The sequence below is a fragment of the Salvia hispanica genome, chromosome 4 (assembly GCF_023119035.1).
Source record: "Salvia hispanica cultivar TCC Black 2014 chromosome 4, UniMelb_Shisp_WGS_1.0, whole genome shotgun sequence".
Lineage (NCBI taxonomy): Eukaryota > Viridiplantae > Streptophyta > Magnoliopsida > Lamiales > Lamiaceae > Salvia > Salvia hispanica.
In genome coordinates, this window is record NC_062968.1 from 20,074,920 (window position 1) to 20,092,171 (window position 17,252).

At 34.6% G+C, this 17,252-nt stretch overlaps 2 protein-coding genes across 3 annotated transcripts; both read right to left on the reverse strand.

Annotated features, from left to right (window-relative positions):
- LOC125219250 (cyclin-A3-4-like) lies at positions 1 to 2,882 on the reverse strand. Its single transcript, XM_048121173.1, has 8 exons — positions 2,285 to 2,882; positions 1,455 to 1,687; positions 1,301 to 1,376; positions 1,143 to 1,219; positions 1,015 to 1,048; positions 787 to 933; positions 562 to 693; positions 1 to 460 (listed from the first exon to the last, which is right to left on the reverse strand). Exons 1-8 carry the CDS (start codon positions 2,600 to 2,602, stop codon positions 392 to 394), a joined length of 1,086 nt encoding a protein of 361 aa, XP_047977130.1. The 5' UTR covers positions 2,603 to 2,882; the 3' UTR covers positions 1 to 391.
- Positions 2,883 to 3,152: 270 nt separating this feature from the next.
- Positions 3,153 to 10,980, reverse strand: LOC125222187 (pathogenesis-related homeodomain protein-like). 2 transcript variants are annotated; one of them, XM_048124678.1, is made up of 9 exons: positions 10,850 to 10,980; positions 9,562 to 10,557; positions 9,001 to 9,166; positions 8,120 to 8,243; positions 7,909 to 8,021; positions 7,297 to 7,827; positions 5,018 to 5,308; positions 3,996 to 4,085; positions 3,153 to 3,897 (listed from the first exon to the last, which is right to left on the reverse strand). In XM_048124678.1, the coding sequence occupies exons 2-9, from the start codon at positions 10,230 to 10,232 to the stop codon at positions 3,625 to 3,627; spliced, it is 2,259 nt and encodes a 752-aa protein (XP_047980635.1). In that variant the 5' UTR covers positions 10,233 to 10,557; positions 10,850 to 10,980; the 3' UTR covers positions 3,153 to 3,624. The 2 variants fall into 2 exon arrangements, with proteins under 2 accessions (XP_047980635.1, XP_047980636.1); XM_048124679.1 differs by lacking the exon at positions 10,850 to 10,980 and adding an exon at positions 10,674 to 10,781.
- Positions 10,981 to 17,252: the final 6,272 nt, after the last annotated feature.

Consider the following 17,252-nt stretch of genomic DNA (forward strand, 5'->3'; position numbering starts at 1 on the left):
TAGCCCCACAAAATCAGTCTTTTTTCGAATATTCCAAAAGTATAGCCCACTTTTTCAATTGGAATTGTATTACAACATTTTGTACTAAACTAATCTTTTCAATATTTGAGAAATCGCATAGAGTAGCTAATCAAAAACTAATGATATTCATTTCCCCAGGTGTAGAAGCATACATACAATTACAAACCTTCCCTTAACGTTGCAGAGCAACCTTCCTCCTTGATTTACTATCCAATCTCCGCTCAACCAAGACGCAAAAGACAAAGTTCATCACATTCTCCGTTAACCTCGAGTCCAGCTACTGATTGAATTTTTCCATAAGGCAGCTTTCCTTCCTTCTATATATGCCTGTGGTTGCTGCGGAGTATCTTATAGACCAGATCATGATAATTCACTCGAAAAGGTATGCTGGAACTTCAGCAGGAGGATTCACTGATTTTAGCGACGAAACACATTTGAACTGATCCATGGAAATAACAGAATGTGAATCAGACACGACAACTTCATGAGTCGGATGTAATGTACTTCACTATTGGCATTTGAAAAGGGGAGACAGCATACCTTCTGGTCTGAATATTTCAGTCGAACAGCAGGCGCAGATTGCTCGCTTCTGAGTAGCAAATGGTGAAGTCTCAGGACGCACTCTTTCAGTTCACATGCTTTATAACCTGTACGACGTTGTAATGCCAGCGTCTGCAAATGGTTCCATCAAATGATTACGAGAGTTCATTTGTCACTAATACAGTTGAAGGCTTCAATGGCAGCACTTGAAATAGTACAGCTTACCCATCGAACTTTTGGCTGCAAAATGATTCTTCCAAGAAAGATGGCTGATGCAGCAACCATTGATGGAATGTAGCGAGCACAGCCATAATCCAGTAAACTAAGCTCAGCAAGATAACAGCACAAAAAGTCAAACTCGACATCGGAGAACTGTACCAAACAAGAGCATCGTCAGCATATGAAATAAGTAGATAGTGATAATATGAAAAGAGTTCCAGTGCATAAGCCTACCATGGGTGTCTCTTGAGCAGCTTTAGTAAAAATTCTGCAAATAACAGGAAAAAAGGTAACATCAATCTTAGTGATGAGTGATAAGATACGTGGGGGGAGGCGGGAGAGCATCATTTATGTATTGTTACCTTAGAAAAGTTTTAGTAGTTGGGCCACCCTGCTCAAAATCTAAAAACCTAAACACTTCTCTCTCCATTTGAGCAACCTGTTACACAGTCGAGAGTAAACAAACACAACACACTTACAAGTAGACAACTGTAGGATAAATTCATCTGACATAACTCACCTCTTCTTTTATGTATGTATTATCAGTTATGTAGCAAAAGTCCTCAATGTTTGGGGGACTGATTTCTTCATATTTACTGCAATTTGCATACAACGGTTATTTGAAAATGCACATAGAGTACCAGGTAAAGTACATCAGGAAATCATGTGCTTACGCTGCAACAAGCATGCAAGATACTCCAAGAAGCTGAAGCTTACTCCTCGACACTTTATGTGCGGACAGGTATCTGTCAATATAGTTTACAGAAAGATAGAGGGTGTCCGAAACAAGTTTGTACTCTTCGGCAACCTCCACCAACCAATCAACCAGAATCGCTCTCATGACTGGGTTCATGTCATCCTGAACCTTTTCGATGTAGTTGGACAGTGGTCTCCTTTTTGCCTCAACCTAGTACACACATTTCATAACAAGGCAACTATCAGCTTTACGAATCAGAAAATCAGCAAGATATAAATATCGACCAGAAAAAAAAAAAAAAAGGAAAGCGCGTAATTGTTAACTTCCGCTTCGTGTATACAACAAAATCAAAGGCATAGTGGTATTGAAATCAAAATAAAACATATGGCAACGGAATAAAGTTCAGATCATATTTCACTAAAATCAGGAACTGCCATGGACTATAAAATCACAATCAGCCCGGATAATAAGAGTGAGTATAAAATGGAAAAAAAAAAACAAATAAACCAAAGTTCCAGTCGTCAGCGATTTAGGGCTTCAACATTATGCAAATCAGGAAAAACATTAAAATCGACAATCAAGATAAGAAAAGATATTCACTCAATACAGATCAACATCTGCTCAAACTAGAAATCATGATCTGCAACGATCCATTCCAAAAAAAAGCCTAAAGCTTCATCATGACAAGCTTACATACATCCAAAGCTCAGGCAATCCAAATTCACAGGATAACAATAAAGAGAAAACAAAGAACAACGAATAATTTCGAACTTGTTTCGAAATTCAACAGCAAAAAAAGTAGAGTACCTCCACAGAACGCAAATACTGTAACATCGAAGGAGCAAATCCGTATCTCCGCGGCTCGTCGGATCCCGATCCAGGGCTGACAGCCACCTCCTGGTTAACTTCATTTCCCGTCTTATCCAGATCGGATTCAGGTTTCAGCTTCCGGATCTTCGCCTCACTCGAATTTTGGTTCGACTCAGTTACATTAGAAGATATATTAGTTATCTCCCCTAATACGACCCGCTTCTTCGTCATCGGATTCTCTTCGTCCCCAGCTTGATTCGGCCGTTTGCGAGATGCTCGACTCCTGGTCTGAATTTGATTTTCTCCACCTTCCATTAGGGTTTTGTTTCTCAAGTTCAATTAGGGTTTCGGCGGATAATTGAGCTCTTATTTTTGTGGAGGTAAGAGTTGATTTTAAAGAGGTTTTTGGAGGGGTGAATGATAGTGAGGAGGCATTTCATTTGCGTTTGATTTGATTTTGGTGAGAGAGAGGGAGACAGTGATACCGCCATTTCCACAATTTCAAAAAGCTTGTTTTACCGCGCTGTGTAATATCATCGCCACAATCCTTTTATATACTGTCCTTAATAAGCCCCTTCCATTTTTTCTATTTCTTCCGTTTCAATTTAAGTAATGTTGAAATTTATAAAATTGTTCGTTTGATAAGTTTTTCAAAAAGATTTAGTTGTAATGTGTATACGCTTTTCTATTTGCAAAACTTGAGATAGACTTCATGTATGCTTTTACCATAAGTTCTGAAATTTGCCAGAAGTGATTTCTCAAATTTGGTTTTAGCAATGAAGATATTAGGTGGGGTCCATGAGCACAAAGTAATGACAAAGGTGGCACAAACAAAAATGTAACCAAAAAAAAACACACCAATACAAAGCTCAAAATGCTCAATATGAGTAAAAAATTTGATAAACAAAATACTATTCATTCACCCTCCCTAGTCTGTAATAAACTGATCTTGTTTCTCAAGAAAAATGATGCTGGACTATATGGATCCATAAGTTTCACAGGCCTTCATCAATGCACAAAACATCTTTTGTATAAGAAAATTAGTTTCAGAACGGATAAGTTGAGCTTCAACTTAAGGTTTCATCACCAAGTTAAAAACTTTTACTGACAGACAATTATTACACCATTCTCTGGGTTGAGACCATGGATGGAGCCCAAACTGGTTTGGATCCATGAGGCAGGCGGATCACCCACGGCCCGGCTGTTGAGATGAAACAGCATTCGAATCCCAGGTGATGAGCTACAATGTAACTTGTTAGGACACAGAGAAACATGGTAATGTCATATGAGTTCTGTGGAAGTCGAATATGTTTTGCAAGGAACATCAAAATGGATGATCAAGAAACAGCGTTTGTGCTATGAAGTTGTGCGCTCTGTATATTTCCTAGCCCATTCAGCTCATCGCCTGGAGCCTTACCCTTCCTCTTTTTAGTTTCCGGGTTTTCTGAAGAATCTCCAGTTACCAACATTTCCTCTCCCGGTTTCAAAATATGGTTCTGCGTAGAGATCGCACTTGATTCTGTGTTCTGATGGGAAGGCGTGCCGCCATCAGCACCAGTAGATGGTCTGTGATTAAAGCTCCAGCGTGTATTATCAAACCATTTGCGAACCTTCACAAGAGACATTCAGTTTAAATACAACAAAGATGCTAATAACATAAACCAGCTTAAACTAGAAGCCAATACAGGACACAAAAACACGGACACACCTGTCGAAAATCAAGCCCTAGTTCTTTTGCCAGATTTTCTTTCGTAGCTCTGTCAGGGTATTGGTTCTCATTAAAGGCTGCAAGTAATCTCTGTACCAACACAAATCCATCATTGAAAATAACCATCAGAAATCCCTAAAACTAAAAGAAACAAACAGCTAAATAGTGTTGCCATAATTGACTCTGCAGGTATGTTTTATTATCAAAGATACCACATACAATTGGCATACAACATTTAGCGCTGCTGAAACAAGTGACAGGTAAAAGGGCGGGAACTTACCATAATACAAGATTTTGTTAACATATTAAGTGAAACAAAAATACAATTGATAGCAATATTAATGAAGTCATGTTAACAGAATTACCACATAACATGAAAAAGATACAAATGCTGTGAGTTCTACTAATACTTTCTACATTTATAATTGGTCGCATACCATTACATTATTTGGAACAACCTATATTTATTAGGGAATGCAACCAACATATTTAATACAAGAAAAAACCTATGGGTGGTGAATGGAAGAATTTCAGTTACAAAGACCCAAATTAAGAATTGGAACAAACTTACATAGAAAATACACTCAACGATGGAAAAGAGTGACTAATTAATATTTGCAAAAAGCAAGATATTACACTCGTGTTTCAACAACTTAGTGAGAGTTTGTAGATTTAAACGTAATTTAGAGAGAAAGAAATGAATGTCTAGGGATATAGATTTCTGTAGAATTTTACGTTATGAGTTTTTAACTAAATATTGTGAAATAGGAGTACTAAATTACCCCTATAATTGGTCAAAGCTAAGTGTGTCCCACTGCCCACCTGGCAGTTGGCCCTACCTCTAGGTTCATCCATGGCTGGAACAATCAACCATATGCAATTAGGTGATTGATTACATCACACCTACCCTAGAGGGCGGAAAATGTTCGAAAAACATATCACGGAAAAATGACAAATGTTATAATCAGATGGACTGCGACATTAGTAATGCTTATAGAAGCACACGCGTATTCAACAACTACCTTTGTTGTAGCTTCTCCAAGCCGCCGTTTCTGAGTTGATTTTTTAGCACTTGCACTAGCAGAAGCAGCTTCGGCTGATGGCTCAGTTGTGCGTCCATCAGAATGATTTCTCCGGGTTCTTTTAGGAATATGCTTCTCTATTTGGTTTTCATCCACTTTGTGTGTATTACTCGGTGTAACAGGAGTTTCATCAAAAAAATTCACCCCGTCACGATCAACTTTCGTTCTCTTCCTAACGATATCATCAAAATCCTCATCGCTTGAATCAGAAGCAGAATCTCCATATGTTTCCTTTGAGAATTAAATCATCATTTTCCACGAAAGGTAGCCGAGAAATAAAGAAAGTGTGTCAGACAAGTAATAAATTAGAATACCATAAATAAATTAACAATGAGAATCATTAAAAAAAACAAATCTAAAGAAAGACATTGTTAGTCAATATGAAGCTGATTAAGATCAAGTAATGTAAATATATTTCTTTCTAGCTAAAATAGAGGAACCCACAATTAACTTCAACCTACCATTTAACTCTTGATGACTTTTACGTAGTACTACTAAGGTAAAATAGCACTTAGTGAGTCAAATTGGCAAGCAAGGTTACTACATCTATTTTTCATAAATGAAAAATAAACTACTTTACCACTCCAAAAGGTCCACACAAGAGTAGGACAAATTTTCGTTACCTAAGAATTAATTTAAAGAGACGCATAGGACAAAACAGAAACAATTAGGAAAAGAATTGTGTCTGGGAAAAGAAGATATGGAAACCATTTCTTCCATGTGGGGAATGAAAGAAAATTAGGTGCTTTTAGGTGCTTTATTAAACCCGATCAGATGACATATAGCCTCAGCCAGCTAAATTGTAATAGTGAAATACTATTTGACACAAATTAAATCCATAGCCAAATGACCCGCCTCTAGCATTAACCACTCTTCTCCTTCTAGCAATTCCTTATGCACACTCTAAAAATCAGAAACTAGAACTTGATGTATTTGGTCAACCTAAACTGTAATAAAGCCTGGTGAAGAGCAGAGTTGGAAATAGGCTTCCTCCATTCAGGATGAATTCTTTTTTTTCAATTAAACCTTCTGCACTTCCATCTTCCAATTTATCCATATTGTTTACTTAATTTAATTATGACAACATCTAACTTTTTTTCATCTTCACTATAATACAATCATTAATCAAGTGCAGCCTTCTCCATCAACATAACAAGAATGAAACAAAAATCCTAAGAATTTTACCATTTATGTAAAGCATAAACAGGATAGATATAAAATAACGGATGCATTGAGTTGAGAAGCATTGACAAACAGCTCATGACTTACGGCCCCAGCCTTTTCCATTATCTTGAGAAGTATAGTCAGTATTGTTCTTAAACCTCATATAGCAAGATTTACTTAATTTTCCCTCTTGACAAATACAACCAAGATATTGTACTTTCTCGCAGCTAAACACGACAAAAATATCTAACATACCAGTTACCAGAACTCGATACTCAGAAGTTACAATTTGTCAGGTACTGAATTAGATTCTACAGAAATAAAATTAAGTACGAAAGAAAAACTCCTTCCGTCCCCTATAAATAAAGAAATAAAGACTTTGGGGACGTCACTGGTTTTAATGCGAAATTGGTAAAATAGGAGAGAGAAAGAAAAGTAGTTGAAGTAGTTTTAGTGGATAGTGGTACCCACATCATTTGTAGGGTAATGTGTGGTGAAAAAGATTACAAATATAGAAGCGAACTAATTTTGGTGGACGGACCAAAATGACAAAAGAGGCCTACTTTTGGGTGGGAGTACAAATAAACATGTTGGATAACCAAATCGTAGTTTTTCTTCTCCCCTTGTGCATTTGATCAGAAAGCAGAAACTAAAAGAAATAGCATGTTCCCTGGTGCAGGTGCAAATAGCAGCATCATACAGATTTTTAAAACTGTCAAATGAATATCCTTCCCAAAAGTAACATGGTTTACCTTTCATCTTCTTTTTCTGAATATTTTCTAAATATTCAGTCTCATGTTGGTTAGCATGATCATTAAATGTAACTAGAATGAAAACTAAGTTAAGTCCTAAGGTTCGCATTGTAAAAACACATGTGAAGAACTCTTTGGGGAAACTCTACCAAGCAATAATAAATGCTCGGAACCAGTGAAAATGGATGCAGATGCAAGCAACCTTGGATACAACTCTAATTAAATGACCCACTGTAAAGTGTGAACAGCTAAAGCAGTGCAAGAGTCATGCAAAACATATAAGTGAAGAAATAAGAAACTGACATCATTTAATTTTTTGTAGTCCAGCCTTTCTACATGTCTCTTTCTGGACAGAGGTTCTGCACTAGCCTCCGCAAGGTATGACAGCTCATCTTTTAGTGATTGCCTCTTTTTCCTACCCACGGTGGAAATCTCTTCACTAAAGCCTTGTGACTTTTGTGTGTGATCTTCACTAGTGGCAGTCTCATCTTCAATCAGAGCTCTAAGGTCCTCTGAGTCAGAGCTAAAATCCGAACTTGAATTATCCTGCTTCACCTGATTATCTTGATTTGGAGCAGAGGGATTGAAATCATCATCTTCTGAATCATCAGAAGGAAGTCCCAGATACTTTTCATTATTATTAGAAGCAGCTAAATCATCAGGTGCAGTAAAGGAGCTAGATTCATCTGAACTTGATTCATTTCCTTCAACCTTCTCCGAACTATCAGGCTTATCAGGGTCATATTCCTCATCCTCAGAATCATCTGATGATAACCCAGAACTTTCATCCATTTTCTTGCCTGATGCAGCAGCAGCAGCTTCAGGAAAGATCTTCTGTAAATCGGAGCAATGAATAATGAGTAACAAATTTAAATTTTAACGATTAAAGAAAATCATATCTGGTACAGACTAGACCTCCCAACTGTCAATGATAGAAATTTTTTTTTCTTGAACATCCTTAAGCATGTCAATGCAATCAGCTTTACAATCACATCCAGGGCAAAGCCAGCTTTCGTCGCCTGGAGGAACTATTCATGCACATACCAAAAAGTGAAGTAAATAAAAATGAACAACTGGATATGGAAATGATAAGAGAAACAAAATTGACTCAGTGGCGTGACATTACTGTCTGCTTTTAAGAGAGGTGGTTCCAGGCAGAATTGATGGAATCCTCGTTCGCAGGCACCATCACAAAGAATGATATCATTATCAAGGGTCAGATCCTTAGAGCCACATTTTGCACAGAAAATCTGCACTCAGAAGATACAGCGCAAGATTCTTATAAGCCCATTTTCAATAATAAAGGTTGAAGCCAATTCATGAATAGAGAAATATAACCATGAAAAGAAGCATTACTCTTGGCAAAAGTTAAACTAACATTTTCCTTAAGCAACGCACACCTTAGATAGTTCTCTCCTATCATAAATGGAATGGCAACCATAACACTTCTTAGTGAGAGAGCTAAGTATGAATATATTTTTTGACAGACCAAAAACTGATACATAGCAGCATCCATCCCTACCATAATCAGGTTTTGACAATTTATGTACATGTGCGAATCTGTATGGAAATGAGTTAAGAATTAAGATCATTCTAGTGGGAGAAACAAGATGAAAAGGGTCAGAAACAAGCACAATTTAACCTCAATTGAAGATCTCAAGCAACAGTACCCTTTTCTTATCCACGCTTTTAAATGATATGCACGAGAACTATTCCAATCTATCTAGAGTCCTAGGTCACAATCTCTCCTATTATTTTACCACCCCCAGACTGAATCCCAAAGCCCGATGCTATTCATACACTTTCTACATAGACAGGTCAAAAAGTTAAATCAGGCACGCTTTAGGAAGGTTTCAAGAAACAGAATAAAGTGGTCTGTGGCATTGGAGCAGTACACATCTTGCATGGACAAGATTTCATACTTCAATGGAACTAAGAAATGCAAGCAAGTATCAGTTAGTGCAAGTTATATAGAGAAGGACAAAAGTATAGCTACTTCCACCCTACATCTTCACTGTCGATCTCTCCTCGTGCATCAAATAGAGATTCAGGAAGCTTTCCCATAACAAGTGACTGATCAAGGCTCTGAAACAATGCTCTTATCTTCAATTTGAAATTCAGAATCCGGGATTTAGCCTTCTCGAGCTCCTTTTCTGGCTTTAATTTTTCCAAGCTGCAAATCCAGATAGATAAGAAAAAAAATTCTGAACAAGAGAAATCATGTAGAAGTAAAATAAAACTTGACAAGCAAACATAGTCCACCAAAGTTTCAATTAATCTACAAAGTTCCCAAAAAATGCTGCTACATACTGCATTTTATGATCTGTAAGGTTTCATTTTAACTATTGAATCATATGATACCATTTTCCATGAAGAGCAAATAACTACTTGTAGTATTTTATCTTAAACTCAATTCCCCACCCATTGAGGTAAAAATCCACAGAACTTCATCTTATTTTAATACAAATGTCATATATTGTTTGCTGCATAAGGACACATCTACAGTCAGACACAGCTTCAACAAAATAGTGCAAAAATTAAAAATATACAGACAAATACAACATTTACCTTTGCCCTCTCCAGCCTTCAGCAGAATAAGCATCAATTAAGTTTTGCTCGTAGCTTATCTTGTGCAACAAATATCTTAGATGATTTTTCTTTCTAGAGAACTCACTGACAGTAGTTTTCTGCATATTCTTCGGTTTTCTTCCCCTCTTTTTCTTTTCTATATTAGCACTGCCTTCGTTAACAATCTCAACAGCAACAGGCTCGGGAGCCTTAGGTTTTTCTTGTGATCTTGAACGTAAAAGCAATGAGGTACTTGACGGACCTTCTAATTCAGTTTTTCTCTTTCTTCGTTGCCTGGAAGACCCTGTACCATCATTTTCCAGGATAACAGCATCATTGTCATTAGTAGCTTCCACTTTCAATGGTACTAACGCTCCACAGCCAGGTTTAATAAAAGTTGTGCCTGGAGGTATGCCCATGTCTTCAATACAACTGAGCCCATTCTGGGATGTAACCTCTAAATATTCAGAATCTAGACATATCCTCACATTTTCCAATGTTGGTTCTTGTTTGTGTGCATCTTCATTATGGGAAATCTCTCCGTTACTTAGTCCTATTTCCCGAACCTCATGTGATTTTTCTTGTGCTGAAAATGGCAGCTTTTCAATGTGTTGAGCTTCACTCATCTCATTATTCTCCATTTTTTCACTGACACGTCTCTCGTCATCCATTCTACAGTTGTGCGGCGGATCAGATTTTTGATCTTGAGCTACAACTAAATTTTTTGCCAAATTGGGACTTTTTTGCCTGCTACAACTAAATTTTCCAATTCTTATACAGCAAGTTGCTTAGAAACATTTGAGTCCTCTACTCGTCGTGCCTATTCACTTCCTCTACAAAAAGTTTCAATCTCAATCTTGACGAGTCGCCAAAAAATGCCGATGCAAACAATTCTCTTCAAGCATTTCTATCTCGACATCATCCGCAGCTAGCAGAAAACCAAAAACGACTTGAACAATAAAAAACTTCTCATGCAACTTCTCACTTCCCTAGCTCCTGAAATTCAAATAGAAAAAAAAAATACGAACATTACTTTAACACATACAAATGCTTGAAGAATACAAACATATCCAAACAAATTACGCAAAATTAAATAGATTCAGTACACTAACATGCGGATGCGGCCTCGGATCAAGTAAACAGCTGAAAGCCTAAGCTAGGGATTTTTCAATCAATTTACTAAGATTTCGGATTTTTTTTTCCACAAAACCAGCTGAAAAAACAAAATTAATGAAGAAAACGACATAGATAACGGAAAACAAGAGGAAGAGTAAAGTTAATGGCTCACCCGAAGACGCCTCTCACCGCATACAAAATGTGAAACCGCCTCTATCTCTCTATCCCTCAATTTAGTGTGTGTGTGTATTTGTGTTTGTTTGCGCGCTTTAATCCTCCAAATCAGCTTCCACTCACTGGCAAGCAGGATTCGCGAGAGAGTAATTTTAGAAGGGCAAATTTGACTTGTCCCCGGCGCTAACATGCGCTTGTGGGGCGCACGGAGTTCTAGGACAATGGACACCGATGATTCCAGAGTTGCATCGATTCATTTGGGCTTCTGTAGTTGGACCCATTATAAATGGTCCATTATTAGGCCCAAAACTCATCCATGAATATTCTTAGGCCCATTTGATATTTGTAGCTGTCGGGCTTAGGCCTAGGCCCTTTGATTCATATTTGATTGAATTGAATCATACACAACTATTTGATTAAATTGACTTTTTATGGCTACAACAAATTGTCCCATTGTAAATTTATCACTCAGGCATATTTCTCGACTCGTCTCAAAATAAAAGAAATACTCCTATGTGCTTGGCAATTGGACAATCAAGTAGCAATAGATTGAGTGAATCTCAAATTGGAGTGTTTTTCGCCTAATTCATTTTATTTATTGATGTAGCGATTTTCAGAAAAAATTTACAGAGCAAAGGGATGAATGGATTATTAGATGACTTGACTTGACTTGGTGTCTAGCAAACATGTAGAGTCGCTTGCTAGACGGATTTGAAAAGACATGAAGAGGGCCTCGTACAACTCGGGGTATAGCCGAGCTAAAGCTGAGGACCTCTTCAAGTCTGCTTAGTAGGCCAATTAATCTAGAAAACTATAATAATTATAATTTTAAAGGTCCTATTATAAAATACTACTACTGTCATATAAACGTGCACACATTTTTTTTATGTAGAGTGTAAAAATGATGCTAAACAAAATAGATTAATACAGTATTTACATGTGTGTATATATAAAAATTTTAAAAGTATCAATCTTATTTGTGATGATGATGTCCAAAGGTTTGAAGTTTCTAGGAAGCTATAGTGGTCCAGAATATAATTTAAAAGCAAGTAAAGATGAACTACTACCATAGTATAGTTGAATAGTTAATAGGCACATCATGATCACTTGATTAAAAAAAATTAACCACTTGAAAAATGTACTCGAGATTTGAAATTTTCAAAATGTTGAGAAGTCGAGGTCTCCAACTACTGTATTTAATTAAATAGTTACATATGATGCATAAGCTTGAATATTATTTGAATCCATTAAACTACTTAAAGACCCAATGGGAATAGTTTTGATTATAATAATAAATTATCTATGCTACCACTACTGTAACACCAGTCAATAACCAACACCTATAATGATGACTAACATCAAATTTAATACTGCAAAATTAATTTTTTTAGTAAAACTAATACAAATAACCCTGTTGGTTGTTGGAAATACCATCGAAAAAAAACAATAATCGTACTTATATTTTAGTATTATTTTTTTCAAAATAAATTAAAGTTGAACGTCGAAAAAGTTTACCTTTCATCTATGAAGAAGTTAAGTATGTAAGTAAATGGTTTGGGGCTGACAATTTTTGATATGACACGATAATACGACACGGACCCGCACGAAATTAACACGACACGAACACGTTAAGAAAAAAAATAATTATTTTTTATTAATTAAAAAATTATTAAACTTTAGTTTTTAGTTATTTTTGTTGATTAAAAATATTATACTTTAATTTTAATTAATTAAAAAATATTATATTTTAATTTTAATTAATTAAAAAATATTATACGTTAATTTTATTAATTAAAAAATATTAATTAATTTTTATGATTTTTAAGAAAATATTATGCTTAGATTTTATTTAAAATTATTTATTTTAATTATTTAATTTTATTATATATTTAATATTACTATACTTTAATTTTATTATTTTGATTAAGAAAATAATTATTTTAATTTGATAATTTTTTATTTTATCGTGTAATATCATGTTTAAATCGTATAATAACCTCATGTTTTAGTCATTATCGTGTCGTGTCAAGCTAACTTACTATTATTAACAGAGAGTTGGCTTTTTTGAGTACACGATAACACGCACGAACCCGACACGAACCCGTTGGGTTGGGACACGATAAGAACCCGATAATTTCGGATTGAGTTGGGACACGATTGGGTTGGGTCGATAATGGGTTGACACGATAACGACCCAACCCTATAAAATAGACATAGAGTTTATCCTATAAAATTGTTTGAACTTACGATAAAATTAGTTTCACATATGAAAACAAATTAGTCTCATAATATTCTAACCTATAATTTAGTAAGATGAAATCATATGTCAGAGAATTTTTAGATCAAATAAGTGAATTAATAGTTTTTTTTTCCCATTCAATGAATTTATTTTATTTGAACCAATTTTGGGTGGATAACAGAAAAACATTCTTGTCGGTATTTGTTGGGGATTGAAAGCGATTACACAGCTTAAAAGTATTTATAACTGATTAAATTTCATGATAAAATTCATTATTTCACATCACACAAACATGCTTTACATGGAAAGGTATGTAATTATTGGTCACTGCGACTTGTGACATAAACAGGAAGCATCACTGAATTTATAACCCCAATAAAGTCTAGTGACTTTACAACCACCATTTATTTTTTATTTTGTTTCATTGTCAATGTTTAAAGTATTTGGATAATCTAAATTGTTTATTCAATCAGTAAATTAAACAATATATTTTGAAACTAATCGATAAGTTTAAGAAGTTCTACAAGATCCCACCACGAATTTAGGTCATCCATTGTTTTCACATGATATTCTATTGGAAGTGTATTATATTAAGAACTTTTACTATAGGAATTAAGAATTAAATCATAGCATGATTATCACTGTTTAAAAAATAAACAAGATTTTAATATACAAAACATTATTGTTTTGTTGTACATATTAAAAATATTCATATACTAGATATGTATTAGTTCGAATTATATTCATATTTTCAATTTTTTTAGTATCACCGTACATATATTTTATTTTCTAGCTTGTTAATTTTGAAGAGTATGATCTCAAATTATATATGTTCAGATCTCTAATATTGTATTGAACCATTCATTTATGCCAGTCCGCAATAATTTGAAGAAAAAAATAAATAAATGAAACCTTTTTATTTACCGACAATGATGTCAGTAAACCATGATCATGCACAATCATCGGTAACCGACGATGTCGTTCAAAATATGAAGAGCCCGGCACGACCAATTAACATTGGACAAAAGGATGCCGATATCCATCAGCCATTATTATTGATAAAGAACTAATTATCAAAAATACTTTTAACGAGCAGTGGCGGATGGCAACTCATTATCGGTAAAGCAAATTATCGACACAAAAATCTTTCAATAAATCATGATTTTTTGGAAGTTGTATATATACATGGAAGGGCATTATAGATGGTATTTGTATGGCGAAATTAACTACACTTGGCACCGCATGAATCTTTTCAAAAGGAAAAGGAATACGGTTGGTTAAAGATGCAGAACATTTGTAGACAAGCTAATAAAACCTAAACTTTTAAATCTGTATATTTAGAAGGTGCATCTTTCTATATGCTTAATAAAATATTTACCCAAAATTGACTATAGTGAAAATTCTGTGTCACTTCTTTAGGCTTAAAGAATCTCACAAAAGTATACTACTATAATAATAGAGGCGACAAAGGTGAAGTGAGAGTGAAGATTCGTAGCAAGAAAGTGAAAATATTTCCTTTTTGACTGTAAAAATGTCCCCTTTGCGGCTTTACCGCAAGCCATTGTTGTAGGACCAAAACGATAAGTATGACTTACCGTTTAGTCTTTGCCAGAAATAAGCTAGAAATTACTATGAAAAACGTGCCTAATTTAACAAAAAAATTATGTTCTTTAGAGGAATTTACCAAGAACTTTCATCTCTCTTGTTTCACCTCTTTAATTTTGTAAAGCAAATTTAGAAATACTATGTACGTATACAGTATACACACACATACAGAAACATGCATAGTATAGAATATAGATCATATATATATACTAGCAATATGTTCCCATAATGCTACCATTTATCCACTAAAAATACATCCATCAATATACAGTACACTAACCATTTTCCTATAAAGTGTGTTGATCTAATGTTGTATAGGAGTATTATGTTTCATGAACGAAATAAGCATTAATTAGGGTGTCTACATTAAGCATTAATTAGGATCTCTAGCTACTTGACCTTGAAATGGTGATACATCTGTATCCAACAAATTTACGATACAATCATGGAATACCAAATCAATTGAATTATTATTTTCTTATTAATTAAGGATGTTAATTAGCTGGTAAAAGAAAGTTCTCAAATTCTTGGAAATTTAAGATGCATAGGCTTCGTGTTCTTGCTACCACCATTAAACATGTACGTTGCTTAGAGTTTCTCATATATGTTGGAGAAGAGTCTTAATTATCAAGTGGTCATGGTCCGCTCACTCCGTCGAATCCAAATGCCATTATTGTCTAGATCAATCGAACCTTTTGCTCTATCGTTGGACATACGTTATACTCGTTTATACTTGTTTTATTTGAAAATTGATATTTTAATTTGTTCTTAGGACGAATTTTCTTTTTTTTTTTCACATTATTTTTTCCATTGAATTTTGGCCGTTAGGGTTTTAATGAAGCTCAACTTTATTTAAATGTACAGTTTGTGCCTTACAAGTTCTACCTTTTTTTTTCAATTCAAATAAAGATTCAAATCAATAAAGTAAGCAAAAGGTGCGATAGACACAAAATTGAGTCTAAAAACAACCAAAAAATCAACAATACTTATTCAACTAGCACCGCATGAATACCTATCAAACAACATCAACAAGGCAAAAGAGAAACATTTTCAAAATCTTGTCACCATAAACCGACACACATGAATCAACAATCAAACCAAAGACTCCCTTCAAGTGAGACAACCAACGAGAGATCAAGTAAGTATACATGAGTCCACATGATGTAAAAACGTCATTTTACCTCACAACCTCTGGAACTCACATCACTTGTTATTTCTCTAGTGTCACTAAGTCATATGTTAAAGCACCGACTTTTGATCCACGAACGAAGATCCCTAAACCTAAAAGTTTTAGGTTTGTTCGTTTCTTTATTTTACTAGGTTTGTTCGTTTCTTGATTTTACTACCTCTTTCTTTCTTCTATTTTGAAACTAACGTCATCAAATTCATTCAACGTATAACTATTTTGCCAAAAGACCCAAAAATGATAGACACCACATTTTATATAAGAATTGATTTCATACAATAATACAGTAAATCTAAAAAATCCCTGTGAATGTCAACTAGAGACAAGATCTAGGATTAAATCCAAAACAAATATTGATGGGTAACAAACAACACAATATCTCCACACAAAATGTAGAAAAATAGAGATTCTCATTGGCAAAGATACAAGACAAAATGATAAAAAGGATGTTTCCTAGACACCGATTGGCTCGATACTTCGAATGGTCACTACCCCTCATATCCTTCACGTGCAAAAAGCCTTCTGCCTTGCTAAGTTGAACCTTTTGACTACTAAGAAACAAACAAAAACATAAAGTTTACAAATTAAATTTAAAAAATAGGGGAGAGGGAATAATTATAGTGTAAAAACGTGAGACACTCTCCTCAAAATTTGAAGTTTCCATCAAACAACCTATATTGCTCCACGTTTGTCCCATTTAGTACAGTGCGATATGTATAAATAATTATATACGTGTATATCCTTTTTAATTTAGTTGACCATTATTTATTAATTGTTATTTTAGTATTATAATTATTCCTCTACTCTCTTCGCAAAGCGTGTGTCTAGCCAATTTGTTTCCTCAAAACTGATTTGGTCGATTTTGTATGATTCGAATATTATTATTGAGAATCTTTAATTCCTTTACTCGGATTTGAAAAACATCATATATGTCTTTTTAATTTGGTAAAAGAGGAATAAATAGTTCATTCTCATTTTGAATTGGATTGGATTTAACTAATAAATAATTCATTTGTTGCATGTACTTGTCACATACTCGTGTGCGATAAAATCATGAATGGTGGAATTATTGGAAGGAAGAAAGCCTACTTGTCGGTTGGAATGGGTTTTTGGTCTACTACGTATTTAGAAAGAAGAAAATGACTGTGATGTGCCACAGGGGTATATCTGGAATTTAAGAATTTGATTTAGTCTTGGTCATTCTTCATAGTAAGTACTAATAATATTTATATAATATATATATATATATATATATATATATATATAGAGAGAGAGAAGTGATCAATGTTTAACTAATTTTAAGTCCATAACTAGAGAATAAATCCCAGCCACACATTTTAATACTTCAAATTAATCATATGGCTTAAGTTA

Bases quoted from the DNA above. Each gene is read 5' to 3' on its own strand.
- LOC125219250 (XM_048121173.1), bottom strand. From the start codon at position 2,602: ATGGAAGGTGGAGAAAATCAAATTCAGACCAGGAGTCGAGCATCTCGC. The intron at 1,377-1,454 runs GTAAGCACATGA...TGCAAATTGCAG, and splicing joins TCTTGCATGCTTGTTGCAGC to TAAATATGAAGAAATCAGTC. The intron at 934-1,014 runs GTAGGCTTATGC...TGTTTGGTACAG, and splicing joins CTGCTCAAGAGACACCCATG to TTCTCCGATGTCGAGTTTGA.
- LOC125222187 (XM_048124678.1), bottom strand. From the start codon at position 10,232: ATGGATGACGAGAGACGTGTCAGTGAAAAAATGGAGAATAATGAGATG. The intron at 8,022-8,119 runs GTAATGTCACGC...GTGCATGAATAG, and splicing joins ACCTCTCTTAAAAGCAGACA to TTCCTCCAGGCGACGAAAGC. The intron at 4,086-5,017 runs GTAGTTGTTGAA...GTGTTGGTACAG, and splicing joins TTGGAGAAGCTACAACAAAG to AGATTACTTGCAGCCTTTAA.